This window comes from Cyphomyrmex costatus, unplaced genomic scaffold, assembly GCF_001594065.2.
Source record: "Cyphomyrmex costatus isolate MS0001 unplaced genomic scaffold, Ccosl1.0 scaffold229, whole genome shotgun sequence".
Lineage (NCBI taxonomy): Eukaryota > Metazoa > Arthropoda > Insecta > Hymenoptera > Formicidae > Cyphomyrmex > Cyphomyrmex costatus.
The window spans coordinates 420,016-442,767 of NW_017276357.1; the positions used below are offsets into that span (position 1 = coordinate 420,016).

General features: G+C 34.7%; 1 protein-coding gene across 3 annotated transcripts in view; it reads right to left on the reverse strand.

Moving 5' to 3' along the window:
* Positions 1 to 1,488: 1,488 nt before the first annotated feature.
* LOC108773950 (uncharacterized) overlaps positions 1,489 to 22,752 on the reverse strand; it is a 74,969-nt gene continuing 53,705 nt past the window's right edge. The window contains exons 3-8 of one of the 3 annotated variants that reach the window (XM_018539940.1): positions 4,612 to 4,673; positions 3,953 to 4,160; positions 3,710 to 3,875; positions 2,895 to 3,167; positions 2,159 to 2,565; positions 1,489 to 1,801 (exon numbers count right to left, since the gene is read on the reverse strand). In XM_018539940.1, coding sequence (XP_018395442.1) covers positions 1,654 to 1,801; positions 2,159 to 2,565; positions 2,895 to 3,167; positions 3,710 to 3,875; positions 3,953 to 4,158 — 1,200 coding nt within the window. In that variant the 5' untranslated portion in view covers positions 4,159 to 4,160; positions 4,612 to 4,673 and the 3' untranslated portion in view covers positions 1,489 to 1,653. Of the gene's footprint in view, positions 1,802 to 2,158; positions 2,566 to 2,894; positions 3,168 to 3,709; positions 3,876 to 3,952; positions 4,161 to 4,611; positions 4,730 to 22,752 lie in introns of those variants that run through there. The other 2 variants (XM_018539938.1, XM_018539939.1) reach the window with 2 other exon arrangements.

Here is a 22,752-nt window from a genome sequence, read left to right on the forward strand (position 1 = left end):
GTTTTGTTTCCTCGCGTTAGGGAAAATGTCAGATCGACGGCGAATCGGTCCTGATGGAAAAATCGTGACAGAAAAACCGGTTCGACGATTATCCGAACAAAAGTACTATTTCCCTCGTCTCTCTCTCTTTCACTCAGATTTCTCTCTCTCTCTCTCTCTCTCTCTCTCTCTCTCTCTCTCTCTCTCTCTCTTTCTCTTTCTTTCTATTTCATTCTTCCATCCGCTCGTCTCGCTGAAAATCACATGTTACACTGACGTCATACAATCGAGTATTGCGAGCGTATTATTGTTTTCACGAGAAGCATCTGTTCAACGAACTTGATTATCGTCGCGCTTGTATATAAAAATAATTCCCTATTTCCTCCGTGACATTGTCGATCGGCCTTCCTTCGACAGTCTCCTGAGTTGCGCGGTTCACCCTGATCGATTGAAACGAGTTTCTCCGCTCGTTTCTTGGATAATTCTTTGTGCGATATTAGATCACCATTGCATGCGTCCTTTTATCCCAAGTTTGGCTGCTCAAGATCGCGAGATCTCGAGCGGCATATCACGAATGCCAATTAGGACGCCACGAATGTCTTAAGCGAGGAAGTGCATTTGCTTTGCTTTCGTTGTTAAATATGAATCACGGTTCGATGTGCGCCTGGTCGTATTACAGAGGATGCTTGTATATTATGAAGAGAATACGGCTGAGTGACGGAAAATAATGAAGTCGCCCAATCTTCTTCGACTTATACATAAGAGATTGTGGAGCACGGCTTACGATGCCAGATAAATTGCGCGCATTTTCTCTGTTGCGTCGGGATGCTGGTGGGTATATTCACAGTACAGTTAGGTGAACTTTCAGATAAATCCGACCGCGCTCATATGCATTGTTCGCCAACTTATTCTCAAGTATAATGGGGTAGGCAGATGACTGAAATATATCGGTCGATGAGAAATCTCAGATATAGTTAGACTAATTGTAAGTCGCCACGTCGGTTTCGCCTCGCGTGTCGTCCTTTTAAACAGACGAGTAATTTCAACCTGGGTTTTGTGCTTGCTGTGGAGTGTACCATAAAGTCTACGTAAAATGCCTTCGATTTAGACCACCTTAAAATGGGTTTGCACTGGTTCCGGAGAAGTCACCGTCGTAATATCGAAAATCTCCGATAATTCCTCGCACGTTCGAAAAATGCTTTCCATCGTACTTCTTCTTCTTCGTTTCTCTTTTACGTTCTTTTCTCGTCCTTTCCCCTTCGGTTGACTTATATAGCAATTTTCTTCATTCTTGCCATTTATAAAGATTATGGTATCCAATATGATTTCATTTTGTTTTTCTTTTAATTAATTTCCTTACATCAAAATTTAGATTTTTTTAAAAACAGTTTTATAACAGTTCCGTATGACAATTGTTGTATTCGTGAATTATAGTTAAATTTACTGATCAATATGACAATTGAATCTTCAAATCCATGCATGTAAATTATATTTTAATGGCGACAAGATCCAAGAAAGAAAGAGATTATTTTCTAAAAGTACAAGATGATTAGAGGTCAGATAATGTTCAACTTTTGAGCAAATGATTTCCTCAGATATCGACATTCTGGATTTAGTTTTGTATCTCGATAAAAACCAAATCGAAGGACATATGCTCACTACAAAAGATGTATCCTAAAAGAGCGTTTCTTGGGACCATATTGGCGGGATTGATGGTAATGGCGTTGGTGGTGGTCTGTGCCTCAGTTCGATCGGCGGTGAACACGGTGGAGATCCCACGCTACTCTGACTGCTACTGGTTGTCGTTGAGGCTGGTTGCGACCTATTATCAAAAGTTTATTAATTAAAGAAGAAAAAAGAAGACGATTATTTTTTAATACATATAATATAGAAAAAAGAGAGGAGTAGATACAAATGTAATATAATAATCAAGCTTTTTGGAAAAAATAATATTTTTATTATAGTCATTTTATTCTATCCAATAGTATCGTTAAAAAAATTTCAAGTAGATTGAAATATTTTATATTTCCTTGAGTATTAATATTATACGTATTTATTATTATATTATTAGTTATGATAATAAAAAAAAAATAATATTTTTGCTTTAAACTGGCAGCTAAAGCCTCTCGTTGTGAAAGCAATACTTTTTTTCACTTGAGAACTCGTAATAGGAATTTACCTGGAGGTTTCGACGGCGGCACTGATGGTTAAACATTCTTGGCAGAGCTTACTACCAGCCCGTCGCCTGGGCACGCAGCCCGCGCATCCGTCCCATTTCTCGGGGATCCGTTTTTTCCTAGAAGGCACCCGTAGGAACCGCCGACAACTTGGCCCAGGCGCATCCGAGTCCGTAGAAAAACCCGAGACCTCGTCCTCAGTGTCGACGCACTGTTCCTCGTCCTCGTTCTTCAGGAAGACGGAATCGGAACCGAGCGACTTGGTATCTGGATCGGGGGGATCCACGCTACCCATCGATGCCAACGGTGCTCTTTTGCCCGACGACGCTGCCATAAGATTGCCGACTGCATCGTTATAAAGACCGACTTCGCTTCCGCATGGCGATAAATCCGGAGTTGGCTGTATGACCTGATTATATTATAAAGATTTTCAATAAATGAACAAGTGATTCAACTCATTTTTATTTATTATTTGTATAGCAGCTGAGATATACCTATACAAATTATATTTTAGGATGAAACAGTAAAGTTTGTGTTATAGTAAAATTATAATGACACAGATATATAAATAATCGTATTATTGTCTAAAATTTTTTGACAATCTTATTTAAAATATATTATAAAATAAAGATTCTCTAAATAAAAATAGAGAAAAGGTTTATTTCAACATTGACTGTTGGAAAGAATTAAGAAGAAATCGCGTTTTGAAAGATATAAGATTGCAAATATTAAGTATACCTGGATATCGATAGGGTAATATAAATCCCATGGCTCATCGTAGGCGGCGTGACGCGGGTAGGATGTAGGAGGTGGAAGGCACGGCATTACCATGGCTGAACCCCTTCGTTCCAGATAACTGCTTCCAGTGCTGCTACAGGTGACCGAGCTACATCTTCTGTGATCGACCGGGGGAGCCAACCTCGGTTGCCTGATTGGCGGTGCCAGCAGGGAGTCGTATCCACCGACTGAGGCGAAGCGAGGTGCGACCACGGGTGAATGAGACTGATCCATCTGACGTAAATATTTCGATCAATTACAAGTGCTTGGCGAACGGACAAATTACAAATTAAAAGTCACTCTGTGAACTAAAGAGCACACTCTCTGAACGCCACTCTGCGAACTATAGAGAGCACTTTCTGAAATGGCATGGCATCAGTCCAAAAATTTTTATGTTCTATCGAAAAAGTGTAAAACTTTACTATTTGAAAACTGCACGATTCAATCAACAGTGATGTTTTAATACATAAATCTTCTCGACGATTTTTTTAGTTACAAAATACATTTGCTCTTAAATAAAAGTTGTTATATAATTCAGTAATGAATACCTATCGATATCGTACTTTGTAATTTTAGAGATTAAAGAAGAAACGTAAATTTCAAATGCACCATTTAATTTTTCAAAGAAAGTAGAATATTTATTTTGTTAATATTTTAACTCTATTCTAATGATACATTCCACTTTTGGCAGAATGTATTTAATTTTAAAGATATGTGTATACTCTTGTTATTATAATTATTATTTTGGTATAAGTACTTAAGCTGTTATATTATACCTCGACGCATAATGATCTTCTCGGACCACGACCCAGTCTAGGTGGTAACCTAGCGATCGCTTCGAGAGCAGCGGCGAGGGCGCGTTCCTCAGCTTCAGCTTCCGCGACCGCCGCGGCTGCTGCCGCAGTCAAAGTTGGATCTTCCAGTTGTTTACTCGCTTTGCATCTGATAAATATATTAATCATATTTTAATTGTATTTCAATGGCGACGCAAATACCGGCTTAAACATCCTTAAAATTACCTGCTCTTGTAAACTACCAGCAACACCATTAAGCTGAAAAAGCCACCAAGGGTCGCGGCGATCCGTACCCCCGTCATGACATCGTACGTTTTGTAAAATTCGATTTTGACTTGTTCACGTTCGCTTAGTGTCGGAGTTGCGTCTGGCAGGAACGTCGTTGGATCTGTCGTCGTCGTCCCTGTCACATTGCTGCCGACACTCCCCATTCCTACAAATCAAATAAATTCGCTATCGTTACATACGCACAAAAAAAGAGAAAGAGAAATATATAGGTTTGCGGATTTGAGCTGAATGTTGATATTCTGCAAATTGTATTTGAGTTGAATGCGAGATGTCTATAAATTATTTGCAAACATTGTCAAAAAGATAAATTTAATAAGCCTTGAAACTGGTAAGAGGCTTTCTGTAAAATGGGTTGTAACGCGTTTGCTACCAAAAGTAAGATATTAGAGACAAAAGATATTTGTTTATTAATTTAACTTAATTTTATATCGATTCAATTGTAAATATAAATCTGTAGTGTGTGGTGACAGTTTCTATAATAAAAAAGAACAAAATGGTAAGGAAGAACAACAATCACATTTGAAGGAGCTAAACTACTTGTAAGTATTTCAGGGAGAGGAAAGTGCATAAGCTATAAATCGAGAGCATTTGTTTACCGAACTGTGTCGGCCAACGTGTGCTGACTGGGCTCGAAAATGGAGTGACGGCGCTGAATTTCCTGGAACAGAATGAAGGCGCGCCGTCAAAAGAGGAGCTGGCATTCATCCGGCAGGATTTTGCATTATCATGAAAGTAAGAAAAAATACTGGGTAAAGAAAATCGACACAAGTAAGAGTGGGGACACATGCGGAGGATTTAATAGTAGTGGAAAGGGAGAAAAAAGGGATTTAAAGAGGAACACACACAAGGATAGGACCACAATCATTGAGCAACAGTATCGCGACGGAGAAAATAAGAGATACGAGATATATATATGTATACACATTGCTCTCGGGCTCGGTCGGCTAGCATTGTGTAAGTAGAGATGGTTGTAGGTTCACGTATTGATTCCACCTTTGCGAGCCTACCTCTCCAATGGTTAGAACGACGAAGTATACAACACCAATCTATCAAGACCAAAATTTCCTCTGGAATATTATTATTCGTTTTGCTGTTAAGCCTTTCAGGGCCTTGGATTACGAGGATCGAAAGCTGGACGTTTTGCCAAAACGAAAAGAAAAAAAAAATGAAAAAAAAACTATTATCTTTGAAATATAATTGATTCTGCTATTATTGAGACGTTAGTATATTATTGTTGAGAGAGCTAGACAGCAATTTTTACAATTGACAAAACTCTTTACTGTAATTATCATACTTTCAATTTTTATGATCGTTGAGTCATAGACGAGCAAAATGAGATTCTAATTAAAAAAGGGATAAAAAATTTAACGTAAGTCGAATAATTTTAATATTTTAAGAAAGTAAATAGTGATCGACATCTGTGTACATAGCATAGAATAAATAAATACAAAATAAATGAATTTTTTAAATGTCAGTCTCTAATATCACTGCCTGTGTTCAGAAAATATCAGCGATACGAATAGAACTGCGCATGAATTAGATATTGGTCAGTTCTGCAACATAATTATCTCATAAAACTATTTGTTCCCTCACATTTTTATATGAATATTGATAGAATTTATGAATTACCTGTAATACATTACAAATTTTTTTTTATACTTAAAAAACTGATATTATATAAATTATTAGAGGACATTCCAGTTTTGTGAGAAACTTATTTCGTTGATACGTTTCAAACCTATACGACAGTATTGAACTGACAATCTGTCCGATGACCGAAAAATGTTCTATTTATTTGCTGAATTCAATATTTGAGATCACTGGGCGAAATATATAGGTTTTTACATTTCGCTGAGTATTTTGCTTCGACGGAATTTAAACAAACTTCTTCGTTCAGAAAGCAAATAATTTAATAAAAGGATAACGATTTGATAAAAGATATATCGGCCTTGAAATTTCCTTCTCTTCATTGATTCGACGTCCTTAATCACTTGGGTTAGGTCAGATTAGGTCAGACGACAACCTGTGGATGCACCACGTTCGAGAGAAGATTGTTCCATGTGCGCTCTCACCAGTACCCCCGTAAAATTAACGGCGCGGTAAATCCCCCAGAGAGTTTCCACCTACAGAATTCTCACCACGTAACGAGAGCCATTTACTGTTTAGCGTATAGGACAATAGAAGAGAAAAGTCTTACGTAACAACACGAAATTATCATAAAGATATTATTATTAAAATTTTCTAGAATTAGCATATATTTTCTTTCAGTCTTTCTATCGGTTGTTACTTGATGTTTGAATGAAAATTTTTCAACAAGTCACTTTCTGAATCTTTAAAATACAATATAACATGTGAAATTTCTATGAGAAAATGTCGAGGAAGATCATATGGTTAATATTAATTTTCAATCTTTTTTATTATAGATATTTTGGTAACTCATTCTTAAAATATCCATATTTTATCTATTCCTCACTAAATATATTTTAATTCGAGAACTACTTGAAAAAGTATATGATATTAAAATTTAAACACTTGATGAATAATCTTCTTTAATATTTTTTATTACCGAGAAAAATTGATATGAAATTGGAATCTGATGAAAGAACACTTGTTAAATCATCCATAATACAAAGAATAAGATGAAAATGAAGTAGCACTTCCTTGTAGATTCATCTTTTGAAGAGTCTATGTATTTTTTATCATTTTATAATTAATTTCTAAAACTTTTGAAAGAATATTCATGCAATTTACATGCCGTAGATTCGCGTAGTGTAATCTTTTCATAATTCACGCATTTAAATTTTTAATTCAGTAAGTAGAGCTACTTTTCGAGTAACTCTCGTTTTACTATGGCGTATACATATAAGAACGCGAGAATCGGCATTACATCACATCTTCAGTCCAACTGTATCGGCAGCTCGCGCATAACGAGCGATTGAGCATATCCGAATCCGACTTACACGCGTTACCCGTTATGCGTTCTAACGATCGTACCATGCGGCTTACATATAACACCAGCGATGAAATTTTGAAGGGGATTAGCGAAGTAGATTCTGCTGCGCGCATGTGCTATTACGCGGCATTAAATTCGCGTACAATGCAGAGCCTGAGAGTCTGCCAGAATAGAGAAGATATAATATTAGACGGGCGTAGTATAATCACACACACAAACGGCTATGTCTGCGGTGAAGTCAAACATACAGATCGGTCTTCGTTCTTTGACAAGGTTTGCTCAAAGGAAGTTGAGTGATCTGTGCCTCTCGTCGTCTTTTTATGTTAACGGCAGCTGAAGTGAATCAGCCTATAAACAATCGAGGATCATTTTGTTTTCTTTTAGTCGTAATTCAACGTAATTATCAGTTTAGTGAAGTAGAGATATATCTACAGAATTTTATACGTATCTGTCGTTTAATTGTATTGAGAATTGAATGTTATGAGAAATTAGTTAAATGATGAAAATAAAAGCAGCTTCCCTGAGGATTTTTGTTTCAAAGAAAGATTAAAGAGTTCTCTCCTCTCTGGGCAATGATTTATATGTATGTGTAAATTTTTTAATGTTGTGAATAGTTTTACAATTTAGTCTTAAAAGCAATATTCTCCAAAAAGTATATTATTTTAATCACTTAGATATTCATCTATAAAATTAGATTATATTGCTCGTGTGAATTTTTCTTTAGTTCGTTGAATAAAATTTTGTTCGAAAGATGGAACTTTAGGCAGCTGCGTGCCAAGAGATCGCTACGAGACTTGTGTGGTGTGAACGAAACTTTGTGAAACGCAAATTTGCACCGCGTCTAACTTTTACGGGAATGCGCGGGCGCTCACGACCTCCAAGGTGTATCGACGTCCGAAAACTCGGTCCAGGTGAGAAAGTTACGGGGGGTGAACAGATAACTTTTTAAATATTCGCAGAAGCTCGCGCTACGCCAACGCGTAAATACTACGACGTAGAACATCGGGACGACGATGTTTTCCCGTTCAGTTCATAAAACGAAAAGGACGAGTCTTATCGACATTCGGCAAACACCATTTTTCCTCTTTGATGCCCGGCAGGCACGTGTTATCATTTCCACGTCGGCAAACGGTCAAAAAGGAGTGGCGCGACAGTGGGCGAAAATGGGTCGTCCGATAATTCGATTCCTCGAAAACACCGTTACGATATGTATGGATTTGGGTTAACTTCGTTTCAGCGATTTCACAGTCACGGCGTGTGCGGCTTTCGTTCGCGATGCTTCTAGACTTTAGACAATATAAAATTTATAAGTAAAAGTCTTTATACTTTAAGAATACTTTTTCGTGTTATAAAAAAAATAATATATCTTTTAAATCTCTCTTTTAAATAATTCTATATACAATAAAAATGTGAATTATATTTTATAAGTACTAAAAGAAGCTTTGTTTGTTAAACGTAAAGATGAGATATGTGAAAAATGGGGGATTCCATTACGCATTATAATTCAGAATTTATTTTGAATAGTATATCATATTTTTATGTTATATTTTAAATATATTATGTTTTATATGTTTATATTGTGCAAATTCATTACTAATCTCGCATTTTAACTTTAATACGTATAGTAACATAGCTTACCGTAATCCGTATCTCGAAAGTGAACTTTTTCACTGCGAGATTTATTGAAAATTATTTAAATCAAAAATTTTAAATCTTTAATTGTATAATCTTCTGTGTATGATTAAAACCGATAAGATTATAGTCTACATTATGATACATGTATGGTATTCTAAGTATAATAGAACATTTTATAACTGTGCAAAGTTTATTATTATATGATACATTATCTGTATAATATCTTATAGCAGCTATAATTCTGTTCGATCAATTCGGTAATTAATGACTTAATATTATATTGTTATATTATCTGTATAATTTCATATATTTTATCTTATCGCTTTGGAAACATTTGAATGCCGATATTAATATATATATTGTATATCGAACTGCGTCTATCTTATTCGAGATTCTGTCAGTATACAAGTATGTGTGATATCTTTTGTATAGCAAAAATATATTTAAAAAATGAGCGAAAAAATTACATGAATATTGGCGGAACATAGTCGATAATCCGATTCTAGAAAAACGTACGTCTCTAAGTGCCATGGATTTGGGTCACTGGTTCGAGGCCTGTTGAATGCCTGATCGTTTCGGTATTGCCTCACGGATTATGATCTTTGCTAGAATCGCTCGGCGACTAACGATGTATGCGGGACCATTTGAAATATTTGAATATTAAAACTGAAAAAGAAAAATATGAAGAATCAAGGATCAAATCGGTAAATTTGTTTGATTTCTTTGTTCCGTGAAAATAAGATTGTGAAAGTTCTAAAGATTCGTGAATATCTCCAAAAAAAATTTAAATAATTTTATTAGATTTTCTTTTTATAAACAAATTATACGATATCAACAATACGCAAGTTTATTTTAAGCTCTTGAGAATCTGTATTTTATATAGTGTTAAAATGATATAATCTTCCATTCACAGATATTTTTTACTATTTATAGATATTTTGGATTGATTAGTTTTATGTTTATACAATAAGAGTTATAAAAAATAACGTAAAAAGACCATTACAGATTTAAACAAAAATAATTTTAAACTTTATTTAATAGATTCAATGTTTTATTTGCTGTATTTTTTGTCATAGTATATTAAAATAAATTGTCACATTTAAAGTACTAATCGCGCTTGAAAGACCATTCCAATTAGCTGGATGCCATGCTGCAGAGATTATCGCCACTAGGGAATCGAGAGCCATCAGGAACAAAGAATTATTCATCACAAATTATTCTCCCCGTTAATTGTGACTTATTCAGAAATGCAGAACATTCTCGTGTCGTATTATTCTATTATTCTTACGAAGATTACTTCGCGCAATGTTCACAATTTGACCTTCTGTTAAAAGTTGCAATAATACTGCAGTATCAGCATGTTAGAAATAAAATTTTAATAGCAAATAAAAAATGGTAAATGTAACGAAATATATAGAAATATATATTTTTACAAAGTCTCTAAGATTGAAATAAAGCAGACTCGGGTTTTAGAAAGATGAAAACAGAACGAATATATAATAGAAAATTCAGCTGAACAGAATAGATTTATTGATTCGAAAAGATTTATAAAGATTTGCAATTTGTTACGCAACTAGCAATACGCATTTTCGAAAGAATTATTGGAATTCCGACGATTGTTCTGTTGGAAACATCGAATAGTCAGGGTCGATGCACGAAAATTCGGTAACGAGTACGTAGCGATCTCGTAACTCTGGGTTATGTGCAAAGCGCGTGCAAAACGGGTAAAGGGCAGGGAGTAAAGAGGAAAAGGGACAGAATCAATAAACTACCCTGCCAAAGCAAGCTTCGCTCGAGCGAAACGCGCGACACCTTTAACGTAACGTCCGCCTCGGCCAAGTCGAAATGTAACGATATTCTAAAATACGAAATCATAAATCAAACGAGCTTGCTACGAGAACCGAGTCAATGACGGTATTCAATATAGAGCGTAAACTTATGCGAATAAATAAAAATCCAGTCGTTTTTGGAGAATTCCGAGTAAAGGTATGAATTTTATATTGATACACAAATTGAAAATATTTCGACGCAGTTATTTATACATAAAAAAATTATCTGAAATGAAATTGGAATCGTATATAAAACTGATCAATCTTTTGAAAGAAAACGATAATTTTTCACAGTTATGCGAACTGTGACGCAATCTATCGTACAATAGAAAAGATTTAAGAGCGAAGATGATAAAATACGGATTGTTAATTCGAACGTAAACCGACTGTGACTTCGGGCAGCGCACTGCGTGTGTGCATGACGAAGATAAAGAAAATAAAGGATAAAGAGGACAAGGGTTGGAATCGATAAACCATTCCGCCAGCTCAAGCTCAGCCCAGTTCACCTGAAACTAGCCGAGTACTGGATAACGTTGTAATATCCATTGTGCTCAATGGAAAGAACTCTTGTGTCGGGAATCATTAAAATCTAATTTTACAATTGATAACACAAGCTGATCAGAAATAAGCTCTCAATCAGTAATTTTATAATATTTTTTGAGGATAAGTCTCATCGTATGATTAACATTACTTATATCTTCAATTTATAATTATCATATTTGTTGTTGATACTCATATCGCTTGAAATTCTACTATTAATTTTCATTCTTATTGTAAAACGTAATATATTTTTTATTTAGTACTTTTTTGGTTATATTTAAATTTATATTAAAAAATAGGTATATTTAAAGATGTTTGATAAACAATATTTAATAATAATAATAATAATAATATAATCTTACTACTCTTACGTAATGTTAACGATTACCTTATGTGTTATGCTATTATTGTACCAATGGCATGCAAAGAGTTAAAGGGGTAAAGGAATAATTCAATCGAACATTTAAAAATTATCTTGAAATCTGGATTATCAATTATACAAAGTTTAAATTGTATTATTGACCGGTGGACCAATGTATCATCAACAATAAATGTGCATCTACCGGAAGTAATGCACTGCTGCAGACAACATCCTCAAAACCCTCTTCCATTCTACTATCCTGTGCTTGAGAATATTCAGTCGTCAGTGCGCTTCCCTATTTTGTATTCACGAATTCCTTGGCCAAGGATGTGTTCTTAAACGTCTGAGTCCGCAGTGAAAATATCTCTCTTCCCTTCAATCTCCAAGACGAGATACTGCAGCAATGCGATTTCGATCAGAGCAGTTTCTTGACTTAGTATGCACATTGCCTAACCCAGTTTGGGGGAAATTGTGACAGGTGATAGATGCAAACATTTCCGCGACTCTGTTTAATGAATCATTACAAAAAGATTGAGCGATTAAATATTTTTTCTTTTGATCTATATGACAAGAAATATATCACATATTACGTTTAACTTTTAACTAATTGTAAAATTGTACAATTTTATTTATGAAAATCAGATTTATTACGATCATACTAATCAAAATGCCATACCTAAACATACGATGTGATTCGTTAACATTTAAATCCGTATAATTAAAAAATTGTTATAGCCTCGATATTTTTTGATATTAGAATTTTCATTTTAAAATGACTTCAGAAATCTGTCACTAGCATATGGCCGAGACATATGACATTCCAATTATAAGAAAAAAGAAAAAATTATCTAATAATATTTTCAAATTTATTTTAGTTTGTGACATGAAAGATTCTCTTACGATATTACCGCTCGCGAATGTAGTGTTTGTCAAAATGGTCAACGGGCATTTGAGGTGGCAGGTGTAGCAAAATCGAAGATCGATTTAACTTGCTTATAACGCCATTCCGGGCAGGTGTTGCCACCTAACTAAGGTACCATTTCGCGCACGTGGAGCCCATCGAAGAGTCAACATCTCTGATATATGGCGTCATGTAATTGAACGCATTCCTGATTCCCCGATCTTTCTTAAGACAGACTCTTATTACATTTGTTGGTACCGGGCCTTTGTATATCCAAAGTTTACAGAAACATTAAAGCGATGAATAATGTAGTGAAAGATGCTCGGACGCATACAATCACACGATGATGAATGATATGTATAATTCCTTTCGTGTGCTGAATATAATAAAGAAATTAATTATATACTGCAGGATGATTTATTCTATAAATATGATTATCCTCAAAAAGAAACTATCCTCTTTTATTTGTAAAAAATGTCTCCAATTATTACATCATAAAGTCTCCTATTCATTACATCATAACCTTCATTAATTACGACTATTAATTACTTGTCGTAATCATACACAGTAGTCATTTATTTGATGATATATCTTTCCTAATCCTGCAGCCTTCAACCGAATCGATCCTTTTATCAATGTTGATTTTATCTCAGTTATCGGCATCGTTGCTGATTAAAAAGTCAATTAAATGCAAGTCCTTTCAGATCATGGAATCACGTTTTCTCTCTGAAACGACTGAGACAGTCCTATCGCCGTCCGCTGGTCGGTGTGTTAATATTTGCATTTCATTTCCATTTTGCAGCACAGGAATGAGATAAATTCGGTCAACGGATTTTCTTACATGCGCCACTGCGTGCAAAGCGTTCGATCGATAACCGAATAACGAGGAAATTAATTAATTATTACGCGTGATCTGCGCGTGAGAGACGGGCGCAACCACGATCTCCGAAAGAGAGGCGGCTTCACGGGATTATTCAGAGCTCGTCGTGATGCGCATCGCGCGTCCTAATGGTGATGAATGTTACTTCAAAGCTATTTATTATCATATGCCGAACTAAATTAACTCGAGAACGTATACACATAAACAAATCTGTAACGTAAGTTTTGTTGAAAATCTAACACATGAATTTCTTGACTAACAAATAGACTTTAGATGTGATTACTCGAAGCTACGAAGATAAACATCAATCATCCTCGATTGCTATTCATTTCTCATTTCTTTGTTGAAAGTGTGTCATGGATGATACGTGTTATAGATTAATCAGAATTATATTACCTATTTTTGACACATTGCTAATAATTTGTGAAATTTTGTGTCATACATGATCATTAGAATCATTAGTTTGTTAAAACTGAGGCTAATTCTACAATGTGCTTTTTGTTTTCTATTTCTTACTGTTTTCTCTTGCCTTCTTGATCAAAAAGGCAAGAGACAAATAGAGACAAACAGCAAAAAACAGGAAACAAAAAGCACATTGTAGAATTAGCCTGAGTGTTTCGAAGATTACTGTTCGTAAATTAATTTCATATAAGGTTATCAGCTTTTTAATGATCGGAAGCTTTACCTCAAAAAGAGTATACGTACTCTGATCATTAATTAAAATTTTATATTTATCAATCTGTTTGCGTAGTTGATTAGCAGAGTCACCTTACTGCTTACGTCAATGTATGATTGTATTGAATATCTTCGCGTGATATTGCGAGCGAGCAACCCCGAAAGTAAAGAGTGGAGCTTGTCTAAAAGGGTGGCTGGTGCCGCAGGTGTGCCGTACAGAGCAGGCAGAGTTTGCTGTGGCTGTTAGCCGACACAGCGCGGCACGGCGGGCGCTCTGCTTTTATTTCCTCGACTTCCTCCAGCCCCCAACGTAACGGTCGGCTGGCTGGCTGGTCGGTTGGTCTGCCGTCTGCTCGAACGAGAAGGTGAGCAGCGCGCGGAGGGTGATGGACGCTGTGGGGCTGTAGGAGCGGCTGGTTGGGCTGGTAGGGGAGGCAGGTATCGATTCCATCCCTGCATGGAGAGGAGAAAGACCACCTCCCTCCTGTTCTCCCCTCCCTGCGTCCCCTCCTGCATCCCTCGTCCTCAAGTCCCCCGCGCAACCCACGCACTTCGGGTCACCGGGTCAAAGCTCACGGCCGCCGGCTCACTGTTGCTTCTTCGAAATGGGTCTCTCGCGACTGGTACGCGGCAATGCGTGCCTCTATTTTTTTTTTCCTTTTCGGATATATGTACATACGCATACTCATGCTCGTTGATTTGCTCCCTTGTTACCGCGACACTGTGGAATTAATCCATCAGGTTTGTTCGTTACTCGGTTACGTACATATAATTATGTAGATTAATTGTTTTGCGTAATATAATTGAAATTCGAGAAAGTGACAACACTCGATGTTTCAGTTTTGCAAATTATGAAATTTTAACTTATTTACGAAATATTTCATATCGTACTAGAATGTAACAAAATACAAAATAATCGATAAAGTATATTTATTTTTCATGATTCTATCTTTTATAATATGGAAACAACGAGGAGAATTAATTTATGTATTATCATTTAAAACAAATGATATGACTCTAATGAAATAAAAAAATTTCAATTTCATATATATTTTATAGATGTATTAGGTGTAGTAAATAGAAATCCATTACTTTTTTGCATGAAATCTGTGAGAAGTCATTGTTAAATCGCACAGTTGCTTATGTTGCATCATTTTTTCCTTCACAAATTGTAATAGATATATGATCCGTTTAAATTGTTAACTCATTTTATATACGACATACATATTGTTAGTGGAAATCTCGTTAAGACATTTTTCAAGGAAACTATAATATTTTTCAGATAAGTCATATAAGAGCAAGATGTTTAAATATATTTTGTATCCTATATAAGAGAAATAATTTGAATAATTTGTTCAGCCAACGTCCCCGGTTATAATACACTGATAATATTTCAAGAAAAGTAAGAAGTATATCTGTATGTGAATACGTTTCTCGTTCTTTTGTCCGCGTGTACACGTGCAATGAATTAAAAAAAAAGCTTTTTGTAATTATTAGATCTTCTTCTCTGTTTTGCATTACTATTTTAATTAATTTTTACTGATCATACTCAATTAAGTTTACTAGCGATAAAAAGAGCGATAATATATTGATCACGTTTTTTCTGAGCATTATATATGCTGATATTATATCCCACACACGAACACGTTCTTCATTTTTACATTGCCCTATAAAATTACCTTTTCTTTACGCATTACCATTTATAAATGACCCGATTATTTCACAATTTAGAAAAGTTAAGCACTTTTTAATCATGATTACATACGAGATTTGCGTAACAAAGTTCAATAAAATAATGATATCAAATAATTTAGCTTTTTTTTTTACCGCGGTGAATGAAATAAAAATTTTTTTTTAGACGTGTTTTTACGTATTTATTTTAACCTAATAGCCACTATATTTTTAGATATTTGTCAATTGACTTGCCAATGGAACCTGACATCTTGACAGTCCCTTTAACCGGTCCGTTCTCACGAGCAAATATACCTTGACATCGTCGGTATAATATAACAGTAGATAATCTAGCAGGATAGGGTACTCCTAGAGGATACAATGAGGGGAGAATTGCGTTATACATTAACTATTTAAATTTACTTTATCCATCTCCGTCAGAAACCATACTAATGTTGCACCGTGCTCGCTAAATCTTTGCATAGTTATCACATATAAAATTAGAGCAGTATCCTAAAGAATTCGTAATTTAATTATCGATATTAATTACGGATTGTTTCTGAATTTGCGATCAGAGAGAGAATACCAATAATTTGAATGTATTAATATAAAAGTAGAATAAATTAATGGTGAATAACGCGTTTATTTTATATATTTCAAATAAAATTGTAATTTATATATTTCATTTTATCATACGTATATATAATTTTTTTGCGCTCACACACATAGTACCTTCGGTTTAATTCAAAAATGTTTAAAAATTATTTATTCATAAAAGTGCGAACAAAAAAATGTAAATACATTTGATTTTTGTTTTAATTATTATAATTTTATATAATAAATATTGATTACGCTAACGAGAAACTATGAAATACACAACATATGTATATCTATATAATTTATTAAATTTGTAGCATGTATTTGCTTGCAGCTTCAATTATAACTTTCAATTATCTTGAAGACACTTAATCAACGGATGCAGACATATCGTACACTCCTTGAACTATTTAATTCTGCTGCTAGTCATGCCTTCGTGCACTCGGTAATTTTTAATTGCCGAGTGGAGCTTAGTATATAGCCATATACGAGAAATGTATTATTGTTTTTTGTTCGTCGTCGTGAACCGACTACAATTCTACAAAATATTTCTTTAAAACGAATGTTTGTTTACGTACACGAAAAATATTTCCGTAACAATTTTAAATATCTATCTCTAACTATCAACAAACTTTTTAAAATACTCGGTACGAATCAACGTATACAAAACATTGTAAAATTGATACTCTTATTATTTTGGATTGCTTGCCGCAGACATTTATGTAGTTCAGAAGTTAATTATTTATAAAAGTAAGGTTTTGACGATTAAAGATTAAAATTAAAAATCAGTGCTGAAATCATATTTTTTGGACGATTTGGAATAGATTTTATTTCAGTAGACTTTTATTTTATAAAGCTGGTAATAAGTCTAATAAAGAATATTAAAAATTAAAATAGTAGTTTATTTTGTGTTTTTATAACAATCAGTATAAATACAATTTCAGTTGCAATCAATGGCATAACTTCAAAATTTGGACCCGGGAGCATAGCCTTTTGAAGACTTTGTCATTGAAGAGAATAGTTATACATATAATAATACATTTTCCTTAATAATTGGACTGTTAAATATCACAAAGTAAAAATCCAATTATATACCAATATAATATATGTATTTCTTTTAAGTACGAAATAATACAAATTTCAAAAACGTAAATATATATAGTTTTTAGTTTAGAGAAAGAAAAATTCCTGGCTAAAAAGATCGATAGAAGAAACAGATAGATCGTGCACGACACCCAAACATCAAATTTTAGCTTAATATAATAACAGAATATTATATCGGAAACAGAGCGGAATGTAAAGTGCAACTGCAATACAAATTTGGAAGTACAGAATTTAACTATCAAATAATTATATTTAAAATGATAACATTAATCTACAAAATAAGATGTTTTTTTGCCTTTAGTTTTATTCAGTCATTTCTGATAAAATTTTAGCATTGACAGTAAAAATGACATACGTTAAGTTTTTGACAAAACCTCTTAAAATGGCTAAAATAGACGTTTTTAATAGGCGTTTGCATTAGTCATATCTTTCGCTGTAGAGATCTACTAGAAACGTTTTATATCAAGGCAAATGGTATTGGACAATGTAACTAAAAATAAAATTAAATTTCAAGGGCCCCAACGACCCTTGGACCCACAGCCCCTTTGCTCCTCTGTTACGCCACTGATTACAATTTATTATAAATATTCGAAATGATTAATATAAAAAATAAGCGATACTGCTCATTTGCGAGCAAACTCATTTGTAAGATAAATATTAAATAATTGACAGTAATTTTATAGACAATTCAATTGAAAAAGCTTGACGTCAGTGGAATGGTTGAATAATGAAGTGTCGATACTATTGCGAAATGTAATGTTAGAAATTCTTCTTTGCGAACCTCAGTTTCCGCTGCTTAAACTTCCTCTCTATACATCTTCTTTAAGAAAACTATTTAGAGATTTCTTTATTAAAATAACGTTTGCGCTTTGAATAAACTTTTTAAATAAAAGTTGAAATAAATCTTTTAAATAAAATATTTATATTTCATTACAGATATTTTCTGAAATAAAATTTAATTAATTTAAAAGTAACATTTTTAGTTCAAATGTAGTATTTCAATGTTCTCAATCTTTTTATTTAAATAATGTATTTTTGTATTCTAATAAAACATTTTCTTATTTCATGATTCTTGCCAGATAAAATAATATAGCATACGTAAAAGGTTTATCAACGTTTTTAAAATTCTTGGGAATCTACACATAAGAATTGCATAAATGTATTTTAAAATATATTTTTAGGTACATATGAAGTATGTATGAGAGATTAAATATTAATAATATTAAGTTAGCGGCATCTTTGAATGTTTGATGAAACTTACGGTAGTGGTAAAACCTTTTTCCTCTGGAGCCCTTTTACGTAAGTTCTATGAAGGCAAACCTTGGAAAGATACGTTTTGAATTCATGCTAGGAATAAGTGAGTACCATACGCTAACTGCATCAAATCGTTCCACTAGAAAAAAATTGTCGCTCGACTGGTATTTTTTGAAGAATTAAATACTTGTAGTAATGCCTTTTAACATGAATGTCTTCTTCCTGGATAACTTACGTGTTTTAATTCAAATCTGCTTAAAATTATACGTGTTTGCATTCTTACTTTGTTTTTTAAATCTTTTACTTTGTTACAGATAAAAGTCACCTATAGCTGAATTTAATAATTGCGGTCATATTCAATGGATAAAATTAGAAAAATCTTATTGTTAGAACCGAAAGATGTGAAAAGCGGTTAATGAAAAAATTTATTCATATATGATTAGTATGACTTTCTGGAGTACGTCGCGCGATCTTCGAGGGAACGCGAGCGGAAGAAACTGCAAATTCACATTTATGAGGGGAAACGAGGAAAGAGAGAGAGCAAACACTTGTAACCGATGCGAATTCAGACCAATACACTCGAATTGTGTATCTCGGAGTGATTCGTCCTTCGTTCTGCCTGTTTACAAGAAAGGAAATCTGCCGAGTATAGACATTCTGACGGAATGTCGCTTTTCGAACGTCGGGAAAAGATTGGAAAAGAGGAAATATACGGAAAAGTGGCTAATCCTTCTCTCACCCTTTCGATTCTCTCGAGTCCACTTGGAACCGATCCAGGAAGCGGCCACGGAGAATTTTGCATGGAGAATAACAGCGTTCCTGGACTATTTGGAAATGTTGCGGTAGTCGGAGATCTCAATTCGAGAGGTGAAATGTGGGATCGATCGAATCGGAGAGGGCCAAGTCTCACGAGGGGAGAAAGGGCTCCATCCAGAGAGATTTAAATCAAGAACCGGCGCCAAAGTGAGAAGATACCGAATGCTCAGATATATATCGTGTATATTTCCGTGAATGGTGCATAAATCGACGATAGATCATTCGTAAAATACAGAATCGTTGATCCTGAAATTGGTAATTTGCACGGGCGGGTGTCGCAATCGCCGTGAGATTAACAGGGAGTAAGCTACTACACAATTTCCGACTAATAGATTTTCGAGTTACTGGCAATTATACGACTGCGTGCGCCCGCATGCATCTCGATAATTTATGCAGCCGATAATTAATCTCTACTTGGTAAACGGAATATATTATGACGAAGGATACGAAGCGTACGTTACGTCGTTACTCTGCGCAGGCTATTTGTCAGAAAACCTCGCGATTCGCTGTTTTGTTGGGTATTATGCACTGCGATGCAGACTCGCGCGACCGGATATATTCCACCGTTGATGGATGGCAAATATAATAACAAAGTGCGGTAGTGGTGGGTGTGTCGGGTATTCGAACGTGGTTTGCCCAAGAGTGCGGGAGGTATGTTTACAGCTCGCGGTTAGTGTCGACTGCCGAGAGAATAAACAGCAGTTGGGCTAATCTGCAATGCAGATGCAAGTACTTCTGTAACTTGTAACGTGAGCATCCTAAGAGACTCTTGACAGCGAACTAGCCGAGCCCGAGTTGTAGACGACCATGCATATGATGAGGGCAAATTTGCCAATACCACAATGGCCGCTCATATGCAGCTTGCGGTATTCTGCATGCAGATAATATCCCGATGGAGTGTTCGCCGAATGTCAACAATTCTTGTTACGGGATATATTTTGGTAGCAATTATTATTAAGCGAGCGTATCGAGTCACTTTATTATATCGATTTCATATTTATTTAATTTTTTTAATTCATTAAGCCTGAAATATCTATACTCACGTTTTTATACGGAATAAAGTTACTCGTTTCAAAGATTATTCACGGTTCATAAAAATTTGTTTACATTCATAGCTTTTGCAGTCCAATTGCAATTAATATTTCGCTTGAGGCAGTAAAACGTTAAACGAAATGATTCACCTCGACTATTAGCTGAAAATTAAAGTTTCACATTTTGTTTATAAAAATAAACGTTTTCTTTATAGAACTGTAGCCCGAAGTAGAATTATAATTATGTTTTTTTTTTACAAATAATAAAAGCGTTTTATAACCAATTAATTTTTATTGGTGCATATTTATAAAAAGATATCGATTATACGGAAGAAATAAATTCCTAAGATGCAAATAGGTATCCAATGAACAAATGTTTGTTTAAAAAAAAAAAACCATTGTAAAACGCAAAACAAACATATAAGTTTTTTACGTAACGCAATGTTGTCAAAATAAAAATATTGTCGCTGAATGTACCTTTTCCCATGTGCAATAGCGGATCGTTAGTAAACTCACAATATCGACGTAGCGCTAGAAGTACGCGTTTAATGGTCCCTGTATGTAGTTGTAGTAGTGTAAAGGATTCAATGACAAAAAAATATTTCTAGCACGAGACAAAGTTTGATCCATGCTACTTGTTTTTATGACCAAAATGGACGATTCGAATACTTATATAGTGATCCATAACTTGAATAAATGCAATTTTGTTCTTCTGTAACCGATTCTATTAAAACTAATCGCGAACATATGCTGCCAAATTGCTTGGGTTCAAACTCATATAGCCACATTTATACATAAATCTCACATATATCATACATATGTAAGAACCTTCGTTTAATTTTGAATTTTATTTGTGTATTATACAAAATATACAAATAGATATAATAGCTTGTAACCGAAGTAACTTGATTTAAGAGTTGAATGCTCGCAACGTTTATACACAATACATACAATAGTATAACATATCACTCAATAAGTCCCGGGCCTGACATAATAGATGGCGCACTATAATAACAAATCTATAGATATGATATTTTTAAAAAGTACTAAACCTTCAAACATATACGTGTCAAAATTTTAACTCAATCGGACCTTTACTTTACAAGTTACAGTGGTTTAAGTGACGCTACTTTTGCATTTTTCAAAACAATGGAAAAATCTGAATTTCGTGTGTTGATAAAGCATTGCTTCCTGATGGGAAAAAAATACCGTTCAAGCAAAGCAATGGCTTGATAAGTGTTATTCGGACTCTGCTCCGTCGGAAACAACAGAGGTGATATGCTGACTTTAAACGCGGTCGTAAAAACACAAATGATGCTGGTCGCCCAAATTCGACAAAAGTAGCGTCACTTAAACCACTGTAACTTGTAAAGTAAAGGTCCGATTGAGCTAAAATTTTGACACGTATGTTTGAAGGTTTAGCACTTTCTAAAAATCATATGGATTTGTTATTAGTGCGCCATCTATTATGTCAGACCCGGGACTTATTGAGTGCTGTGTTAAATACGTAAATACAAATATGAATTCTGGATTGTAAGAATTAATGAGTTTGGTATATGTAGTTGAAATTTAATCGATCGATTCGAAATTTTACTTTTGTCTGTAACTTCCGTTAGCAAAATACTCATTAGAAATCGATATCGATCACGTTAAGTCGATCGGTACCATTGACATTATGGAAATAACGGCGCACACTGTTCGTTCGGAGAGGGCCAATAGGTGTCGGAGGCGCCTCGGTTGTTCCGGGACTTTGTTGAGAAACTAGAACGAGCTTATATCGCCTTCGATGGCGTCGTAGGGTCGTGCCTGGGCGCCTGGGGCTGCACCAACCACGGCATGGAGGACGACGACGTTGACGTTATTCCGCGAAACTCAGAGAATCCAATATCGCAGAACGCGCCTCATTCTCTCTGCCCATCGGCTTATTCTTTCGCTTTTATCTCTTATCGTTGCCGAATACCTCTCTAGTATATATCCTCCGTGAATCCCTTTCTTCTTCCTTTCAGTACCTTCCGGTACTGCTCGAAAGAAGAGAAAGGAAGAATTTAATAGTCTGTCGATGTAACCGTTCGTTCATAAATCAGAATTTTTTATTTTTGTTTCTCTCTTTTCTTCTTGCCGTTTATTTTCCAATCTGTATTTTGCTGTCTTTCTTCTTCTCAGGTTTCTGTTCTCGGGTGATATCAATTCTGGAGTGGGTAAACGCCTATACTAAACAATGGCCGATATGTCGATATTCCTAGGTAGCGAAGACAGGGGAAATAGGCTGTGTGTTTGAAAGGATCGGCACTACAAAACGCACACATCCTCGCGGAAAAGAGGCTGTATCTGCGAAGAAGATGGCTGGATCATAAAATAACTAGACAGACATGAGAAACATCTTTATCAAAATCTTCAAACTTTTTTATGAAAAGAATCTTCGATCGAAATTTCGACGTTTCTTGATATTTTCATGAGTAGCTATTTTCACGTATATATTTTTTCTCATAA